Here is a 19,679-nt window from a genome sequence, read left to right on the forward strand (position 1 = left end):
TGAGTTGTGTTCTCCATCCACAGCAGTTAACGGCAAACAGAGAAGCACAAGACATAGATTATATGCAGACAGCCTACTGCTACCCTTAAATGAGTAGTTCAGCATTTTGGAAAATGTGCTTAATCAGGTTTAAAGAATTAGATGAGACGATCAATATAACTCATGAGCTTTGTAGCTCTAGCCAGCAGCTGCTTAGCTTAGAATAAATACTGGGAACGGCTAAGCTAACTAGCCACTGGCTGTAGCTTCATATTTATATTATAGATGTGATAAAGGTGGTATTGATCTTCTAATCTAACTGCAAAATGTCCTTTAACAGTTGGACAACCTTCAACACAAGTGAATGTTCTCAGTAGCCCTACATTTAAATCAGTAATACATTATTTACAGTGGCAACATAGAAGTGAACCATAATCTGAAGATGATGATGCACTGTTTGGATCAACTTTAATCAGTCAAACCTGTAAAGGCTTTCAAAGTGAACATCTTATGTTGCTAGCTGAAGTTTAACTTATTGAAGCGACTGCGGAGGAGGAAAGTAAATAAAAAGTGCCTACAGGGAATGCTGCTGAAAAACATATTACTGGCAAACTTAAGGCATGGCACTAGTTTAGAGAAACCATCCAGGGAGACAATCATCACTATCCATTTCTGTGTGGATGGAGGCCTATCGATCGGAGAGGCCCGGTACCAGTGCTGTGTTCTTGGGAAAAAATGGATTCAGCCTTCAGCTGCAGAAGTTTGGGGTAAAGAGCTGATCACTCTGGAGTGATGCAGCAGAGCGCTTTTGTAGTTGCTTCACCATGTTTTTCCTGGCAACAGCAGAAACGTCTGAGTGAATCAGTCTCTTATGCCTTTTCCCACTCTGACTTTACCTTAAATCCACTCCTGCCTCTGACACAAGTTAGGTTCTTTTTGCAGGAGCACAATCTTGAGCTTTTCCTCTTATTAAGAGTGAAAGCTGCGAGAGGGGGAGGTGGAGGAAGCAAGAGAGTGATAAAAGCCTTCCACTGCATTAGTCATTCTACCTTTCAACCCGCTCTACCCGACCATAAACTTCACTGCTTTTTTTACCTGCCTTTGCAGCCTTCCTCAGTTCACTGCTGTTGGCTTTGTGATCTGTTATGTTTGTGTGCACGTACCGTATTTGTTTGTTTACAATAAATGACTCACGATGCATAGCAAAATGAGTGTGGAGTAAGAGGGTTTATCACTCTGTCGATGGAGACTTCCAGCGGCTTTTAACCGGTATGTTTTGTTGACTATTTAAAATATTTTTTTTTATCACATTCCTCATTAAAAAAAAGTACTTTCCTATTGTACACAAACACCACATTGATATAATGTGATAGAAATACATATTAGAGGGCTGCTATGAAAAAAGCTGGTTAATAACATGACTTTTATAGCTGTGCATAACATCAAAATCCCCAGTAGCAATGCCCTCTTACGTTATGAGGCTATACATTGTTCACATTAGTGTTGTCATGTTTCATAAAAGGCTCTCTAAAGTGACACCACCAAACAAGAATGAAATATAAAATGTATTTACACATTAAATGCCACAACATTACCTCCACATTTACACTTATCTAAACTTGGTCTAAATATCGTCTCTCTGCGATATTTCCTTTTACTTCGCACACCTAATTAAATATCATGTGATAAAGCAAATGACACAAACTTGATATACTTCCGTCTTGTTGGTGAAAACACAAGATATTATTTTTAAGGCAGTACTACTGAGTTTAGATCAGCCCTCAAATACACCATTTCACTGTCTTATAACAAGTCCACCTTACAGATCACAGTTGACCATCTTATCACTGCGTTTCAGCCTCTTTAACATTGAGTTCAACACAAATTTCGACTTTGAATTGAGAAAAACTCTTTGATTGAAGCCCTTCTGTCTTTGCGACATCTGTTCTAGATGTCACGAAGCAGTCTAAGGGTTGAAGATTTGGGCCCTTAAAAAAGGTTTCTTTTTCATGCTAGCCATCAGAAACTAAAGTTTTTACAACAGCGCTTTAACTTTTCTCTGACTCAGACTCAGCATTCATTCCCTCACATATGTTCAGTTTCATCATGTGTCCAAACATTGCATGCTGGGAGGTTGAGTTTAGGACGAAGAGGCCATAGAGTCCTGGCTCCTGCACTCCACTGAGGGCTATTATTGCTGATACCAGGGTTCTCTTCAGTCCACTCCTCTGTACACGTCCTCAGAGTCCAGCCTCTTTTTGAAGTTCATTAATTAGATGAATGCATAACGCTATGGCAGCTCCTTTTCCTCCCCGGCCCTAAAATGCTCTGAAAACCATCACCCTCTAAGAGAAAGACACAAGGAACTACTAAAGGGCTCATTGTGGAAGGTGGAATGTAGCATTTCAGAAATCTATAATAAAAGTAGGACAGAAGTAAGAGAATGTCAAAATCCAAGTGTGACGGAAAAAAAACGTTCATGGACTTCACTTCACATCTACATGTATTCAAATCGGAGATGCCTTTCAATGCGAGCTAACAAGTTTCGTCTTAAGTTTTTTGACAAAATTGGGAAATTCTGCTTTGGTGGTGAGCCAAGTGATCCTGCTAAAGCTAATCTAATAAATGGCTCTTACATTGGCCAGGTTGAGTCTGGATTCCCTGAGGTGGGAAAATGAGCTAGCGAGAATAAAACGTTTCCCACAGGAGGATAAAGAGTTTCTTTCAGAGGAGGAAAGGGGATCTAAATTAAGAAAATAAAGATACCAGAACAACAGGAGTGCTCTGGAGGCACCATGTTGAAAATCAAAGAAGTAAAACAACAGTGATACAGTTGAATAATCTACAGTATTTAGAAATAGTTAAAAACAGGATGTTATAAAGGAAATTAGGAGAAGATGCTGAGATCAAGGTACAGGAGATGAATATAACAAAGTGGATCCCAGTGCAACCCAGAACTAGGTAAGCTCCTGGTTTGTGGCTGTTGATAACGCACCGAAAGACGACAAGAAAAGAGGTGACAAAGGGGGAGAGAGAATGAAAAGGTCTGTGGCTCTGTTTATCGGTTTTGGTCCCTGTGGTTGGTTTGTCTGCAATCGCTCCACCACCGGAGCCATTTTGCCCTAATCTCTGCTGCCCCATGGTACCATAGTCATTGAGCACATTGAAGCCACTTAACTCCAGCCGCAGTCTCTCAACTGCCGACGCCGCTCTCAGAGCAGCACCGGCCAGGTCTTCGTGTCTGACCCCCCGTTGTCCTGCGCCATCATCTCCGCACCGGGCCCTGTGCCAAAGGAGAGTAGTAGGCCCCACGCCGAGGGGCCCAGAGTCCCAGCCTCATCCTGACAAGCAGATGGGCTTAAAAAGGGGCCCCGTTGGTTTGTGAGAACACAAAGTCTTTTGGATAAAGAGGAGACGTCTTGGCAGTCACACCTCAATGATGTTAACAGATGGCATCTTGTTGTTCTTGGAGAACTGTGGAAGGAACAGAGGGAGACGACAGGTATGAGAAGGCTGGAGGACTCACAGGGATCACATTGTAAATGCCTTCATTAAGCATGAGGATGCCTCTGGATGTTTTGTAGATGTTTGTGGAAAGGGAGAGCAAAGAATAAAGATTTGTTTTGACTTTTGTCTCCTGCTCTGGTTTTGAACACAGGAGATGAACATGGTATGTACAGTATATGTTTATTTTTTTCCATATCAGGAGCGTGGTCTTTCAGTTTGAGAGCAGGACGATTTTCTTGTTCAAATTTTGAAATGCTCTAACTCAAAACCCTGCACTCACATTCAAATACACCCTGCTTGTGCTTAGATGTCCTGTGCTCATGCTGCTTCTGTGTGCATGTGAAACATCTCGGTGGGATTTTTTGTGCAACAGGTCAGTCAAAATTCCACAACCAATAGAATGCCAGGTCATGTGTAGTGTTGTCGCAATTGTTTCATTACCTCTGCTGTTGGTGGTGTTCCCATGAAATACAGGGTTAAAAGGAACAGGGCAGCGTCAATTTGGTTTTTACAATTTCCTGCAACAGTGGTCCCATAACATAAAAAGACTTGAAATCCTGGATTTTGCTGCCCTGGAGGGCGGGAGAGCAAGAACCTGGTTAAAGTAACTGCCCGTATGGGACTCTCAAATACATAAAACTAACACAACCACAACGAGGGTGTGACAATTTCACTTGTCAACGCCACACCTTGTATTCTATTGGGTGGGGAATTTTGAAAGACTTGTTGCACAAAAAAAATCAGAGTGCAACCAATTCAGGCAATCACAGAAGCAACGTGAGCGAAAGGAGAAGAACTGAATCTGGACCCCAGGAAATCTATACACTAGCAGGGTATATTTGAGTGCAAGCTGTTTTGAGTGAAAGCATTACAAGAAGTCCTGTCCTCAAACTAAAAGGCCACGCTCTTGAATAAAGAAAACCCTCATAAACTGTATGTGGCTCTGTTTATTGATCAGAAAGAACTGGGAGCGAAGATGTGAGTTTGTTCACGGCTGAGAGCTGCATAGTCATTCACATAATGGTGCCACGTGGAAGTAGTGTTTCAAGCTGGTGTTCAGATAACACTATGAGCGCGCATGAGGTGTCAGCATAAAACATCTAGAAGTGGCCGGGACCATTCACCTGCCCGGCGCTGCTGATGGGGAGGCACCCGGGGAGAGGAGGAGGAGGAGGGGGTGGGTTATACCTTACTGCGCAACAGCCCCCCCGTTGGGTGTTCAGGAGTGCTGCACTCCGAGGAGTTTTTGGCTTTGTCCTTGTTGTTGTTGGGCTCGTTGTCTTTGATTATGTCGTACTGGCGACAGAAGAGAGCGATCACACCTGAGAGGGGAGAGAAAGGAAGTGTCCGATTATCCCCCAAACGATTCTAGCTGCTGCCTTTGTAGGCCACAGCAGAAACAGTGCAAGTGAAGCTGCCTGATCCTGGTTTATCGAACTTTGTCCTCACCTGCCCACATGATAAGTACCACCACGATGATGATGAGCTCCCCCGCCCTCAGCTGGGTGGTCTGGCCCACTTCCTCCATCGTCACTTCGTCTGCAGGAGTTAAGAGGCAACATGTTAATAAGGCCATTTTCAGACATGACCTGTTATAAGCTTCATCAACCGCCCACTCGCTTGTGGTGAATCCAGTGGGGGATCCCCTGCTGTGTTCTCACATCGGAGTCTCCTGACTTTCTGCTGACTTTATACTAGGGGGCCAGGCGGAGAAAGTTCGCAGAAACTGTGGAGGCTCTCACTCGGACATTTGCGTTCACACATGCACCTCCTCTGGAGAAAATATGTGCGATCTGCAGAGGTCAGTGCATGTCTGAAAACTTAGTCTGATAGAGGAAGTGAGTTTGACCAAAATAGATAAATGAACCATTATTACCTCTGCCAAGGAGGTTATGATGTTTTCATCTGGGTTTGTTTGTTTGTCTGTCTGTTAGAAAGCAGGATTATTGAAAGACTACTGGACGAATCACCACAAAACTTAGTGGAAGGATATGGAATGGGTCAAGGAACAACTCATTGGTTCCAGGAATTCATTTTTTTCGCTTTGTGTAAGATCTTGAGATTTGTTTTACAGATTTCCAAGGGAATAATTAAGGGAAATAGATTTTTTTTTTAACTAATCCAACATATTTAGGGAAACCATATCTATAAGTGTGTACAATTTGGTGCAACTTGAATTAATTTAAGGGAATTGTTGGGCCTTGGTGGAGATATGTGCTCTGCTGAGTTGAACATTTATCATTGAATGACACAGAGAGAATTTAAATGTCCTTTCAGAAGGGGACTTGGCAGAGGTATGCGCACTACTGAGGTTGGATTTTTAATAGATGGCACCACCTTAAATTCCAGATGTGTTGCCTCTTTTTGTTCAAAGTGGTAAAACAGGTTGCAGCTACTCTGCACTATATTTTGATGTGTTGGGAGTAAAGCACTAATAACGTTAGGGTTGGTGGAGTGTGAAATATGAACGTCCCCTCCCAAATAAAATTTGTACAGTCCCTGAAGGAGTCTGTGAACAGCAGTGTGAGTGCACTTTATTGTCTCTGAAAACTTTCCCAAATCTCTTTTTTTAAATAGCTGTTCATGATTTTATCTACAAGCTTGTAAAACACTTCATGGTCATTTTTTATTTGATCATTAATTTTGTCACTCCACCTGTTACTCATTTCTCCCATGACCACACAGTCATAAGCTCTGTCTCATGCTCTTGGCCTAGATTTATGCCAACAGCACATTTTTTAAATTCAATATTTACCACGTTTTGTTCGGTTTTCTTCTTCGGTCTTGTCGATTTTTAGGATGGTAAGGTCGTTGGTTTTAAACGTTTTTTTATGCACACTCTATTCGATTTCTTCATTTCTTCTGGCATTGTAAGGGCTGTTTTTCTTCTGCTACAGTATTTGTAGATTTGGGGAGGGCAATAGAGGGCACAATGGAGACACCCTTCACTGGGCTCTCATTATATATATTAACTTTTTATCCTTTTTAGTTTCTTTTAGTGTTTTTTCTGTTCCTGAGGGAACAAGTTTCTTGATGTATATTGCTATAAAGTTGACTGAAATATATTGCTCAGTTTTTTTATACATTTGGGGTTTTATTGATGTACTTTCTGCTTTTATTCCAGACAGAAGTTATTTAACGTTTGTATTCTCCCTCTCTGGAAATCTTGAACTTCCTTGCACACTGTCTTTCTGTCAGCTCTTGTAACTTATCGAGTGCTGGTGTAACCATTTCATAGCCATCTTATTCCCCAAGGGCTATATTATTCTAGTGCTTTTACCCATTTAGATCACAGTATAAGGGATGCTGCCACTTATCAGCTGGTCTGCTCCTTGTGCCCTCACCCCTTATATTATAGGTGCAGCACAGTAATGGTAGTGAGTGGCAGCGCAGGTGTTGATAAGGACCTTGGTTACAGTAGAGGAGCAGATTTTTAAAAGATTTACTTCATCTATGTAGCCATGATGGTGTATTCAGGGGTGATCATTAATAGACCAAATTCTCTGAGCGCCTGATGGAGTCAAATGATCACAGAAAGGCAGAACGTGAGGAGAATAGTCAAGGCTTCATCTAGGCTATTGGGGATTTCTCTATTTTACAGTGTGATAGAGAGATGAAACAATGGGGACAAAAGTTAATCAGAGCAGTCAGGATCAATTTACACCAACCTAAATAAAACTCCACCTTAATCTTTGAAGTGGAATGGCCTTTAGGGGAGGTATCACAGAGACGTTGGTTTCACATACAGAAGTCTTTCCTGTAGAGGAGTGCAGGCATCTCACACAGAGCAACCACACGTTGAGGCTTTTTCTTGCACTGCTGAAAGTTGTGGACGTCAGAGGCTTCATCTAAAGTTCACCACAGCAGAGAGAGCACTCCTTTGCTTTTGATTAGATACAGTGGGTGAGGGTGACATTTCGAGCGCCCAGCGTGGCAGTATCCCCACGCTCCAGTGGCTTTTAGCAACAAGCAATTCTGCAGATCGATGGGCCTCTGTTGCGTAGTGTTAACCAACCAAAGCAGAGTAGCCCAAGGCCTCACTGGGGCTAACTGGTCAGCTGTAACACCTCTGATGCTCAGTGACCATGGCCTAGACTTTTATTCAACACAGAATGAGTTCAAAAGTTGGGGCATGGAGGTTGATACTTGACCCACTTAAAAACACCTACATTTAGCATATTTCAGCCTCTGACCATTCTTATATTGATCTGTCTCTTGTGAGTCAACTAAATGAAAGCCAAGTGTGCAATTACTTGAGTGCCACTTTGACCTGTACATAAACAGAACTTTAAATACAACATTATCTGATTTTAGGATGGTGTGTGTTCTGTGACTGAACACATCTGGCAACCTGTGCCAACACAGCATTTGAAAACCGTTTTCAGACACGACCTGCGAAGGATCTCTGGAGAACTGGCTCCGGACTTTCTCCACAGTTTGCCTTTCACACATGCGCAACACAGTGGGAGATTCTCCTCTCATAACAGCAGCAAATCCACTGCAGGATTCAGGTCTTAGGTGGTCCAGCAGGTATAGGCAGGATGTAAAGTAGTAATTCTGCTGCGGAAATCATGTATTTATGTTTTCAGCACATCGACACTGGCGATGGCTCTTATCACCACATGATATGTAGAAGTTCTAGCGTAGCCTGTTCACAAAGATGAACAAGGTGTCTCCACTGCCTCCCACTATTCTGTGCATTTTGGATAGTTGCTGCAAGACAAAAGATCTGTCAGCTACTCAACATCATATCAACTCCTCTTGTAAGTTATTCAGGGAAAACCTCTCCTCCAACAAATGTTTCAATGTCGCATCTTGGGTTCTCCCAATGAGGCCTTCAAGGTGCCACAGCCTTGGTGGGTTCGTCCCCTGTTTTTAATATCGCTGCTTTTATTTCTGTGGCCACACAGTGTGAAAGAAAAGTTTTGTTCTTTTGTTGGGATTCAGCAGAGCTGTTGAGGCAAGCAACACTTCACTGTAGCCCTGTTTTGACACACATATCAAACTATTATGTGAAAGAAGAAAGAAAAGAGTCACTTTTGTTTCCATCCTCGGTTTTTAAGAAGTTTCCAGCAGGGCCAGAGAGAGAAGGTTCTCCCGTTAATAGATCTGAGGAAGTCAGATCTATTACAGTTTTTCCATGTGTGTTCCATCTGGTTCAAATTATTTGCACAGGGAAGCTACATGCAGCCAAATATAGTGTGTGTGTGTGTGTGTGTGTGTGTGTGTGTGTGTGTGTGTGTGTGTGTGTGTGTGTGTGTGTGTGTGTGTGTGTGTGTGCGTGTGTGTGAGAGAGTGAGTCAATTTTAATTGTCAGGATATCTCCTGTAACACTGTGACTTCTTCCCTTTTCCTCCTCTCTGTCAGTCACTCTGTCCCTCCCTTCACTCTTTCTCTGACTCCGTCTCTTCCTCCTGCTTTGTGCACAGGTTGTGCTGTTCTTTTTTTCATCACTCTCTCTCTCTCGCTTCGTTTGATCTCCAGAAGCTTAAACCTATTGTTAAAGAGGAAATGAGAAGATGGGGAATAATCCAGCTTTCGTACTCATCCTTCGCTCTTTGCACCGAGTTCAGGCTGATAGAACAGAAGGGATGAGCAGATGAGCGGGGATAGTGAAAACCTCCCTTTTCTTCTCGGGATGTTTGCTTGTCATATCCAGACAAAGGACCTACAGCTGTACTGAGAGACTGTCGCTCCCACAATCGCTGTGCAAATTATGGGCAGTAAAAAGACAAAGTCTGTTTTTCTTTTTTTTGACTCATTTTCACCATCCATCCTATACATTACCCACATATTCCCCATTCAAGTAATAATAATTCAATTGTGCAATTAACATTTTTTTAGTTTACTCTATTCATGTTGCTCCAGCTGATGGGCAATTTGCAGGATAAGCAAAGAATGTCAAATAAGAAAGAAATGAAAATGTTTAGTTATTACTTGTAGCCATTATTGTAGGTAGAAACAATTTGCAAATCATACAAAATAAAGCATAAATAAAGTATAAAGACCCCACATCTCTCGTGGATTTAAACAAGTAACAGTTTTTCCCTTGCCCACTGATTTTGATTCTCCCAATCCCAAACCCCAATGCTACAAATTTTGTACTGAATAACAAACTGACTGACTTGTAAAAACATCTGTTCACAGACCTGCTCTGTGTGGAGATTTGCTTTGTGAAACATGTGCATGGTGGGAAGCATGGGGAAATCTCTCTCTGTGTGTGTGTGTGTGTGTGTGTGTGTGTGTGTGTGTGTGTGTGTGTGTGTGTGTGTGTGTGTGTGTGTGTGTGTGTGTGTGTGTGTGTGTGTGTGTGTGTGTGTGTGTGTGTGGGTGCAGAGCCTACCAATGTGGAGAGCTTTCATGTTTTGGGGGGGATGGATGATTGAGCTGAGGCAAAGTGCTGCTCCCTTTAACAGCCTTCTAAATAAACCAAGCAAACAAGCGTTCACAGAGGCATCAACTGCACTTGACTCAACAGCATCATTTAAAAACTGGAAGGCTGACATTTTGGAAACGCCCTTTTTTTCTTTTTGTGAGTCATATTAGAAGATCAATGCTTCTCCCATGTACACAACACACTGTAATGGTGCTGGAGCCCACAAAACGACACTTTGCATAATCTAGTTGAAATAGATTTTTGTATTTATATTCATTCATCACTAAAGCTTACGTCATGCAAGAGAGCCAGCAAACCAAATGGAATGGTCAAAGTCACGATGCAAGAAAAAAATTAATGTTGCTGGAATTAAATCCTTTCTTCCGATCTGATGTTAGTGAAGATGAAAAGGCAGAGCATCCTTTTATTCATCATTCATTCTTCTGATGTTTATTTGATCTGTCATGCCTTTACAGAGACACATTACAAAGCCAGCCTAAACCTGGACAGCAATCATGCTGCATTCATGTCTGCTGGAAATTAAAACTAGCTCAGCTATGTTTTCATAGCATCCTATTAGATAAACTTGACCTCTGTCTGTACAGCATTATTTCCTCAGCATAGACGTTTCCAATGCCGCCTTTACATTTACTTGGTGATGAGTAAATTACAGAATTCAAAACACAAACGGATTGTTTATTTATTTGTGTTAATACCTACATTGCTTAATGCTATATCTTACAACATCCATATATTTTCTCCAAGATGTTTGCCTCACTTGATGAAAGTATTCATAAAGTCAGACTAATATTAGATTGTGTAATTAGTTACAGTTGACTAATGTATGTAAACTTGACACTGTGGGAACAAGTCGGCATATTTTAACTTTTAGATCACATCTACATTTAGATTTGTGTACAGATTAAATTACTGAGTTTCAGAGTTGCTGGAAGGTTTCAGTGTTTATGTAAACCTAAGTGTGGCAGCTGCTGACGCTAGCATCCTACAAAGTAGTAGAGAGGTATCAATCTTCCAGCTCTCAGCAGAGAGAACAGAAAGTGAATGAGCTTTTTCTTGTGTAAGAGTATCTATAATATATCCCTGTCCCCACTATTCCTTCTAAAAATGTAATTACCACTCTCAGTAAAACTAAGTCTGTGTCTCTGTTTGCTGTAGCTCGGAAGCCCTCCTGTTTATTTCTGTGCATTGTACATGAGCCGGAGCCTCCGTTGTGCCTTTGTGGCACGAGAGAGAATCAAATCTGAAATGTTTGCCTGAAATGCACATGTACGCACTCTTCTATCTGAAGCCTGTGTGCAGATATTGATTTCTGTAAATTTTTACCCTCGCATAAACAAGAGATGCACAATGCCTCTTATGCTGATTAGGCCTCAGTGGTGGAGTGTGCATGTCTTCAGTGCCCCGAAATGATTTTATTTATCTGTAGACTTTCTGGCTCCGCACCCTGTGTCGGAGTACAGTGGCAGCTTATATGAGAGATGAGTGTAAATGAGAGGAAGGATAGACGGAGCAGGGCTTTAGCCAAAAGCACATTGATTTGCCACCCCTCGCAGCTCTGCCTATCTTCTCCCTGTGTGTGATGAATGCCTCGTCTCATTCTGAATCACTGTGCAGTGGTGCTGGGTGGATGCAAGGTGAGGCCCACAGAGGTACGTCTATACGCAGTGAAGTATACATCCCCCTCGGTTGCTATTATTCCTGAGTTGTGGTCAGTGGGGCCAGCTTCAGGAGCACTCTGATGTGAAATTTAATTTCATGCTTTGTGTGTATATTGATCGTTATTGGTTTAGACAAAATCAGTCAAGATATTGTCAAAAGGCCAAGTCCCCTCTGGACTCACTGTCTTGAAAAGGACAGAAACAGAGTGAGGATATGAAAGCGTGGATGTATGTTGGATGACTGAGCAACTGTTTGACTTTGTGTTTTTTGTCTTTGTGCTACTTCACCTTTACTCTTAGAGGCCTGAGTCTCGGCCTCCTTCGGTGTTCGGAAGCGCAGCGGTTCGCTCAGCGGGCTCGTCCCAGACATGCTGATGGACTGGACATGCACAATGTAGTCGGTCTCCTCCTCCAAGTCCCATAATGCACAGGAGCGTGTGGTGGTGTTGACTTCCTGGATGAATCGCAGCATACGCACGTCTTTCTTCTGTTGGAAGAAAGTAATAAACATGATTACTGCGGGGAGATGTTATGTCTCTAGTCATATGCCCTTTAACAATACTGTACATTGATTGTCTATGGGGCAGGGGGGAAGTGAAAATAGGGCACTACTCACTATGTAGATATTCTGGCTTTAAAATCACACAATTGGCTATAAAGCAAAGTGGAGAGCCACTTGGGCCACCTAGAGGCCAACTGGTGCAACATTATTGTGTAATGATATTTGGTAGATTCCATTTCGGGCACAGAGAATGCCTGGGGAAGAAACGTTTTATCAAACAAGAATATTTCTACAGTAAGAGTAATGTTATTGTAAAAGTCAGACGTACACATTAAAGAATAACTATTAAATCATCATAATTTAGGAAATGTCTTGATTGATTTCTTGCAAACAGCTAAATGAAAAGTTTGATATGTATATGTACTCCGAGGTCTTTAAGCTAAACGTGTTGTACCCAGGAATCAGTTACCTTAGCTAAACAAGAGATATTAAATAAACAAATATTAATTTATCAGCTGCAGAACTACTGATGAGCAGATTGTCAACCCTTGGAGAAGAGCCTGGATATTTTCCCCAACATTTCGGACAATATGTTAAGCTAAGCTAGCTGCTACAGATATAACTACAGTGGTAATCATCTTGGGTGACTCTTGGCAAGAGGATGAGAAAGCATATTTCCTCAAAATGGTAAACTATTTCTTTAAAATATCATATACTACTCTGAAAACACAAAAGCATGTAAGTAAGTAAATAAGTAGATAAATACAATGCACCAAACTATATTTACAGTGAAAGCAGCTGCTTGTGCTTATGTTGTTGTTTTAGAAGTAAAATCATATTGAATGTGTTATTTGTTGCTGCCAACATTCCTCTGTGCACACTATAGTGCACACCACCGACCATGCAGCTCTTCCTCATCTCGTCATTTCCAATGCCCATGGATGAATGTGTATGTTGTGTGTTTGTGTCCATACAACTGCTATATGACAGCTTGTCTCCCACATAAACTAATTCAATTTACGTTTGGGCTTGAACCAAGTAATGTATGTGACTTCCTGTGTGCATGTGTGTGTGTGTGTGTGTGTGTGTGTGTGTGCGTGCGTGCGTGCGTGCGTGCGTGCGTGCGTGCGTGCGTGCGTGCCTGTGTGCGCCTATGTCTGATTCACATGGCTGTCAAACTCTGCTGTTGTCCTAGACCAGACAAGCAGTCCAACAGAAACCCGCGTCCTGTGATTATACCCCTAATGCACACTGAGAACTGGACATGACAGAAAACAACCAGTGATGAGCTCATGGATGAATGAAGGTGGTGGCAGTTTATTTGAATTTGTGTGTGTGTGTGTGTGTGTGTGTGTGTGTGTGTGTGTGTGTGTGTGTGTGTGTGTGTGTGTGTGTGTGTGTGTGTGTGTGTGTGTGTGTGTTTGAGTTGGAGTAGCTTATACTTGCATAAACTAATGTATCCCCTCTGGTGGTACATTTCCATATTTAAATGGAGTGTGTGTGTGTTGTGTCTGTACACTGCACTGTGCAAGTCGCTCACCTGCTGTGTGATGGCGAAGCCAATGACGGAGTCTCCCTCGGGGATGTCCCATGTCACCACAGCAGAGTTTGCTTTCAGCGCTTTGATGGTCACATTGACGGGAGGTGACAAGCTATCTGCAAGCACACACAGAAACAGAGTCTCGTTTCATCTCCTGCAGTACGGAGCAAATGAGAAGTTCAGCTCCATTTTATTTCCGCCAGTCACAGAAACGGCCACCAGCATGGCAGAAAAGCAGACTCAGTGCTGCGAATAAATGACTCTGTGGAATCCATTATGTTGGGTGGAATCGATGACGGAGCACAGATACAGAAAATAATTTCTCTGGGTGTTACAGTGGTGCTGCCCAAGGATCAGCAGACGGTACAGTGTGTGAGATAAGGAGTGATCAGTGCAGTCTGGGAGACTCAATTAATCGTAGCATTTTCATGACTCTAAAACTGGGATTTCAACGTTTTAAAGGTTATTTGAAAATCAAATTTAAAAGTTTATATCCCTGCTTGCAGCATGCAAATATTGTTTGATTGGTCAATCAACTCCAGGACTGAATATCTTAACAGCAATTCGATTGATTGTAGTGAAATTTGGTAAAGACACTCAATAAACAAAACGACAATAAATTTGGTTACTCTAACTTTTAATAATACGTGTAAACTGATGGTAAATTTTAGCAGCCTTGTCTGAATTTTGTGATAATTAGTTACTTTCATGATGCTACCACAAGCACAAGACATTACACCTGCTAATCATCAGCATGTTAGCATTGTTATTAATAACAATTAACATCGACTGTATTTCAAGGCAGGTGACACACACACACAAATATTTTGGGTTGTTCGAACACTGGAGTCTACAGTCAAGATAGCAGCTCTGTGAAACCAAACTTATTGGGGAAAAAAATTAACTTGAACATACATCACTGTGATGAGTACTAACTAAAATGACAGAAACCATCTGTGCAAAATGTACTTGACCTTTTTGAAAGTACATAAGAATGAAGCAAGATCAGGATATTAAAAAACAGGAATATGCATGTTATGACATTTTGGCTGGTCCTCACAATTTCAAAGGGCTGTTTGAGGGTTAAGACTTGGCTTCAGGGTTAGAATTAGGTTTAGATTAGCGTTAGGGATTTAGTTGTGATGGTTAAGGTTAGGGTAAGGAGCTAGGGAATGCATTATGTCAATGAGTGCCCTCACAACTATAGTGAGACAACTGTGTTTGTGTGTGTGTGTGTGTGTGTGTGTGTGTGTGTGGGGGGGGGCTGTGGTTATTTCCACTAAGTGTCATACTTCATTTTCCAAACACACCTCCAGTTTAATTAGGGTCACAGGGTACAAGATTCGAGAATAATGATTTGTTTTCATTATGTAATCAAGTGTGAGACTGTGTGTGTCCGTGTGCACTTTGGTGACCTCAGCTACTTCTGAATAAGACTCTTTAATTACAGTATGCGCTGCCCCAGTCTGCACTACACACAAACACCTCTACATGCCCACACACCTAATGACTACAGTATGAAATGAGCGTGTCTTCTGATCAGATGATCAAAGCGCCTGCAGCAAACAAGAACCTCGGTTTTCTTCAGATTAGTGGGGAAAGATTCATCCCTCCTATACTTTCATTTCCTTATGAAAAATATTTATAGTGTGAACCGTGTCAACCAAACAGGCATAATGGACAAAAACCTATTGACTTTCAAAAATATATATTGTGTGTCCTTTCAAATAGTTATGCTTCATGCCTGATGAAATTATAAAATGTTATCAACACTGTGAGCTGGCCCAGGTCTGACCTACTACCTGAAAGTTTTGACGAGTTGATAAAAAAAAAAAAAATATGGCCAGAAAATAAATAATACAGTTAGCTGATCTGAATATAATGTATTTAAAAGTGAATTGTGTCCAATCAATATGACACATCTACTTCTTGTCTACTTTTTCACTTATCAATTCAGCACTGTTATATAAAGATGCTACTTCTCTGTTGTTACAGTGTTAAATGCTGCCATTTGCTTCCTGCCATTACATTTAATTTTCTGATTTTAGATATGAAATATATGCTCTATTGCAAAGTGTATTGCCCAAAATCTGAAACCACTGTTTTCAGTATTTATCATTCACATAAGTTACAACTATGTTGAACCATAATGTCTGTATACTGTAACACACTGAAGTTGAATGGAACTCGACCCAACAGTCCCCTTGTGAAACCACATTTAAATTCACTAGATCCTGATTTTTTGGGGGATCTGCACCAAATTGTAGACATTCCTGATTTAAAATTAAAAAAATCTACATACATGAATTATACATAAAAGAAATGGAAATGTTTTAAAACCCTATGTTAACGAAAGTGAAAAAACATTTCCTGGATCTGCCCCCTGATGCAGATTCACATGTACACTTAGTGGGTTCTACCCTGATCCATACCACATCCTTCCACCAAGTCTTCTGAAAGTCTGGTCAGTAGTTTTTGCATAACCTTACTTACAAACAAACCAATCAAACAATCAACAAAGATAGAGACAGGGGTGAAAACATAACCTCCTTGGCTTAGGTAATGACGAGGACTGTGTTGTTTTTCCTTTCCATCACAGCAGACAGAAGTTCCTATGAATCACCTTCTTGGATTGACAGTTAACTGTAATATGAGCAGAGCTGAGGGAGATGAGTAGGAATAACAAGTGGTCACTCAATGATGCTACTCAGCTAAATTTAATGTGATATAAATCAAAGTCTGCAGTCAGTGAGTTACTGAAGAGGTTAACTCTCTCTTGTCCTTTGACGGGGAACAAATCACTCAGCTGGTGATTACAGGATGATGGGCTTCTGTAGCTGGTGTACGCAGACCGACATTCTACTGTACATTCAGAAACCGCACAGCACATCAATCCAGGGCAGGACTCATGCTTCCACCCCGCCTGCTGCTGATGTTTTGATGAATAGCCTGACAAAGGCCCTGTTCAGACCTGGTAGTAATATGTGTCTTGGATGATCCAATCACAAGTGGACAGCTCTCTGTCTGTTTGCCTGAGGGAGGTGCGTATTGGGTGGAGGGGGGCGGGTGGGACTGAGGAGGTCACAAATCAAACTCATCTCTCAGTTAGTCCCCTCTCAATTTTTCTCTCTCTCTCTTATGTGCTAATGTCGCTCTCGAAACACACAGCATCAGCAACATTTAGCTATGATAACACCCCCAGGGAACACATTTATTACTGTGACTCAGAGACAACCATTCCTTTGTTCACACACACTGGGAACTTCTAAACTTCTCACACATAAAAAGAGACTGAGCGCTCGTATTTACCGTATTAGCATCTGTGATGTACTGATGCACTCCTGTAATATTTGGAGAAGAGTGAGAGATGAGTGACAGTAGTGTGGTATTTAGTCTTGACGGTGTCTGATTCATTTGACAAATAAGCAAAGAGATGTAAGCATGAAGCCACATGGAAAATTCGTGAGTCTATCCTTTAATAGTACTTCATCTTTTAAGTTCAAAACAAAACTAGAATCACACTCATTCCTCCAGTCCCCTAATGAAACCATGTTTAAATTTACTAGATTTGTTAAGATTCTTGTTTGGATCTGCACCAAATTTCACACACACATAAATATCAATCCCCTAAATACGTCTCACTTTTTTCATGAATTATTCTCTGAGAAATCAAGGAAAATGCTGCTAAACGTCCTACCTCACGTTGTTAAAGAAAGTGAATAAATGACTGCATCTGCACCTACATTTAATGGGGACGTCCCTCCCTCACACTGCATCCTTCCACCAAGTTGTCATGCTAATTCGTCCAGTGGTTTTTGCATAATCCTACTAACTAACAAACCAAGCAACAAAGAAATGGACATGGGTGAAAACATAACCTCCTAGGTGGAGGTAAAACGATGCCATCATAAGCTGCTGTGATTGCTCCGTTTACTTTCACTCTATGAACCGCACTTACGTTTACATGCATGGAAGCAGATCTGGCTGTTATGTCGACTCAGGTTTGATTGAAAGCTTTCACACCAATCAAAAAGAACCAGACCAAATGGGCAGGTTAGGTGGGAAAACATCCCTATTGCATTATGAGGTCCACACAGGATACTACACTTCCCATAAGTCAGGTGAATTGTTTTCCCGGACATGGACAAAGCTTTGCGTTGACCTCAGAGGCTGAATATTACCTATCATGCAGAGTAAATTAATTTATCTACTATCTGTTAAATTAGAGTAACAATAGGCATTAAAGAAAGAAGAAAGTGAAGGGAGAGAATCAAACGACTGAGAGATTCTAATGCTTAACATGACTTTTGTCGACTACATGAATGGAGTAGAAAATGTTCTCTTCCAGGCGTGATAATAGAACCAGTCTGGTGTCACTCTGCCCCTCTTTCTTCTCAATAATAGTGTGATCAGTAAAGCTCTTGTGAAGCTGTGCCTCTCGTCTTGTGCCTCTTAAATTCTATAACTTTGCACAGAGCTGGTTAGCTTTAGATAAAGCCGCCATCTTTCTGATCTCTGCGAGACTACTTCTCTCTTTACTCTTTAAAACAGAGCAGCCAGCCAGCTGCAAACGCCCTTTGAAATTAGAAATTCCTCATGATATTTTCATTCATGTCTGTAACTAATTGCCAAAGTGTTGCTTTTCTTTAGTTTTCTTTCCGTCTTTTACTGCATTCAGTGCTGACAGCCTTTTGAATTATAAGTGAATTACTGTGTTTTCGAGTCTGTCTATGAGAACAGACTTTGATCTCCTTCAGACTCCAAGAGAAAATTGAAAAGAAAAGTATTGGCAGTTGCAGAAGACTGTAACATAGCAGGAGGCAGAGTTTGGTAAAGAAAAAAGAAGTGTTATTCCTCCTTAGCTTTCTGAAAAACCAAGATAAAACATCTCTTTGTGTGTCCTCATGTCCCACAGCTTCTACTAACTTTTGTTTGTCTTTGTCCGACTGCTATCCCCAGTACAGCTGTGTTAGGCAGGGGGACAGCATGAGTCGACACATGACATGAGTCAGCTCTAATGAAACACCAGACAGATGTCTTCCTAAACTCTCTCTCAACGCCCTGACACACAGTCTGCCTCACCCTGAGAGTTGGGGGTGACTTTGAGACCTGACGGATGTCCCTCTGGTGTGTGTATGTGTGTATGTGAGACTTTGTTAGTTCAATGACGATCAGAGTGACAGCTAGGTGTCTATCCCATGCTGTGCAGCTTAATATCCCCATTCATTATAGAACCCACTGGGAGTGTGTTTGGGTGTGTGCGCACGTGTGTGTGTGTGTGTGTACTTATTCTTGTGTATTTGTGAGAACCATTTTGAGCATAGACCTTACGCATTGAGGACACTTTTGGAAAGTGAGGACATTTTTAGGGTTAGGGTTTAGGTTAGGGTTAGGGTTAAGCATTTAGTTATGATGGTTAAGGTTAGGGTAAGGGGCTGACAAATGCGTTATTCCTGAGTGTCCTCACTCAGATAGAGGTGTGTGTGAGGAAGCTAAGTTGATCTTTCCCAACACAGCATGTTGAGGATAAACACACTGTGACCTGTCCTTGTCCATAAAGCCTTTTTATCATTTATTATTTCTCTTATTTGCATTATTATTCCTGTCGACCTCAGAAAGACAGGACCACTCCTTCCACACCTCTTCCAGGCCATGCTGCCATCCCTCCTTCCTTACTCCCCCTCTGAATCCTCCTTTCAATTGGTCCACACACTTCTTGACACTGGGTGAAATTCAGCTTTATACATGGAGAAATATTGCAGGTAATGTAACGTTAAGAAAAAAAAAAATCTTTCATTTTAGCAGATTTTATCCCCTCTTATTTTCCTCATTCTGTTTTTATTTGTTTTCTTCAACAGAAATTTTGTATGGTGGATCTCATTTGCACCAACATGCAGTCTATACAGTATCTGGACATTTTGTGTGGATGGGCAAAAATGCACGTCAATACAGTGATGTAAATTCAAGCAGAGCTCTTTCTGCCGCTCTAACCCACCACAGGTTTGCCATGCATCTGCTAGTTTGTGGTAAATTCAACAAATGTATGTAAAGTTATGCAGATATATGCACCACAATGTCAACTAAAACAATACAAAA

At 41.5% G+C, this 19,679-nt stretch overlaps 1 protein-coding gene across 3 annotated transcripts in view; it reads right to left on the reverse strand.

Moving 5' to 3' along the window:
- Positions 1 to 1,852: 1,852 nt before the first annotated feature.
- Positions 1,853 to 19,679, reverse strand: part of fndc5a (fibronectin type III domain containing 5a) — a 28,985-nt gene continuing 11,158 nt past the window's right edge. For 2 of the 3 annotated variants that reach the window (XM_034576863.1, XM_034576862.1), the window contains exons 2-6: positions 13,584 to 13,699; positions 11,830 to 12,028; positions 4,936 to 5,025; positions 4,675 to 4,808; positions 1,853 to 3,453 (exon numbers count right to left, since the gene is read on the reverse strand). In XM_034576863.1, coding sequence (XP_034432754.1) covers positions 3,406 to 3,453; positions 4,675 to 4,808; positions 4,936 to 5,025; positions 11,830 to 12,013 — 456 coding nt within the window. In that variant the 5' untranslated portion in view covers positions 12,014 to 12,028; positions 13,584 to 13,699 and the 3' untranslated portion in view covers positions 1,853 to 3,405. Of the gene's footprint in view, positions 3,454 to 4,610; positions 4,809 to 4,935; positions 5,026 to 11,829; positions 12,029 to 13,583; positions 13,700 to 19,679 lie in introns of all 3 variants that reach the window. The other variant, XR_004612797.1, reaches the window with a different exon arrangement.

Source organism: Hippoglossus hippoglossus, chromosome 22 (genome assembly GCF_009819705.1).
Source record: "Hippoglossus hippoglossus isolate fHipHip1 chromosome 22, fHipHip1.pri, whole genome shotgun sequence".
Taxonomy (NCBI): Eukaryota; Metazoa; Chordata; class Actinopteri; order Pleuronectiformes; family Pleuronectidae; genus Hippoglossus; species Hippoglossus hippoglossus.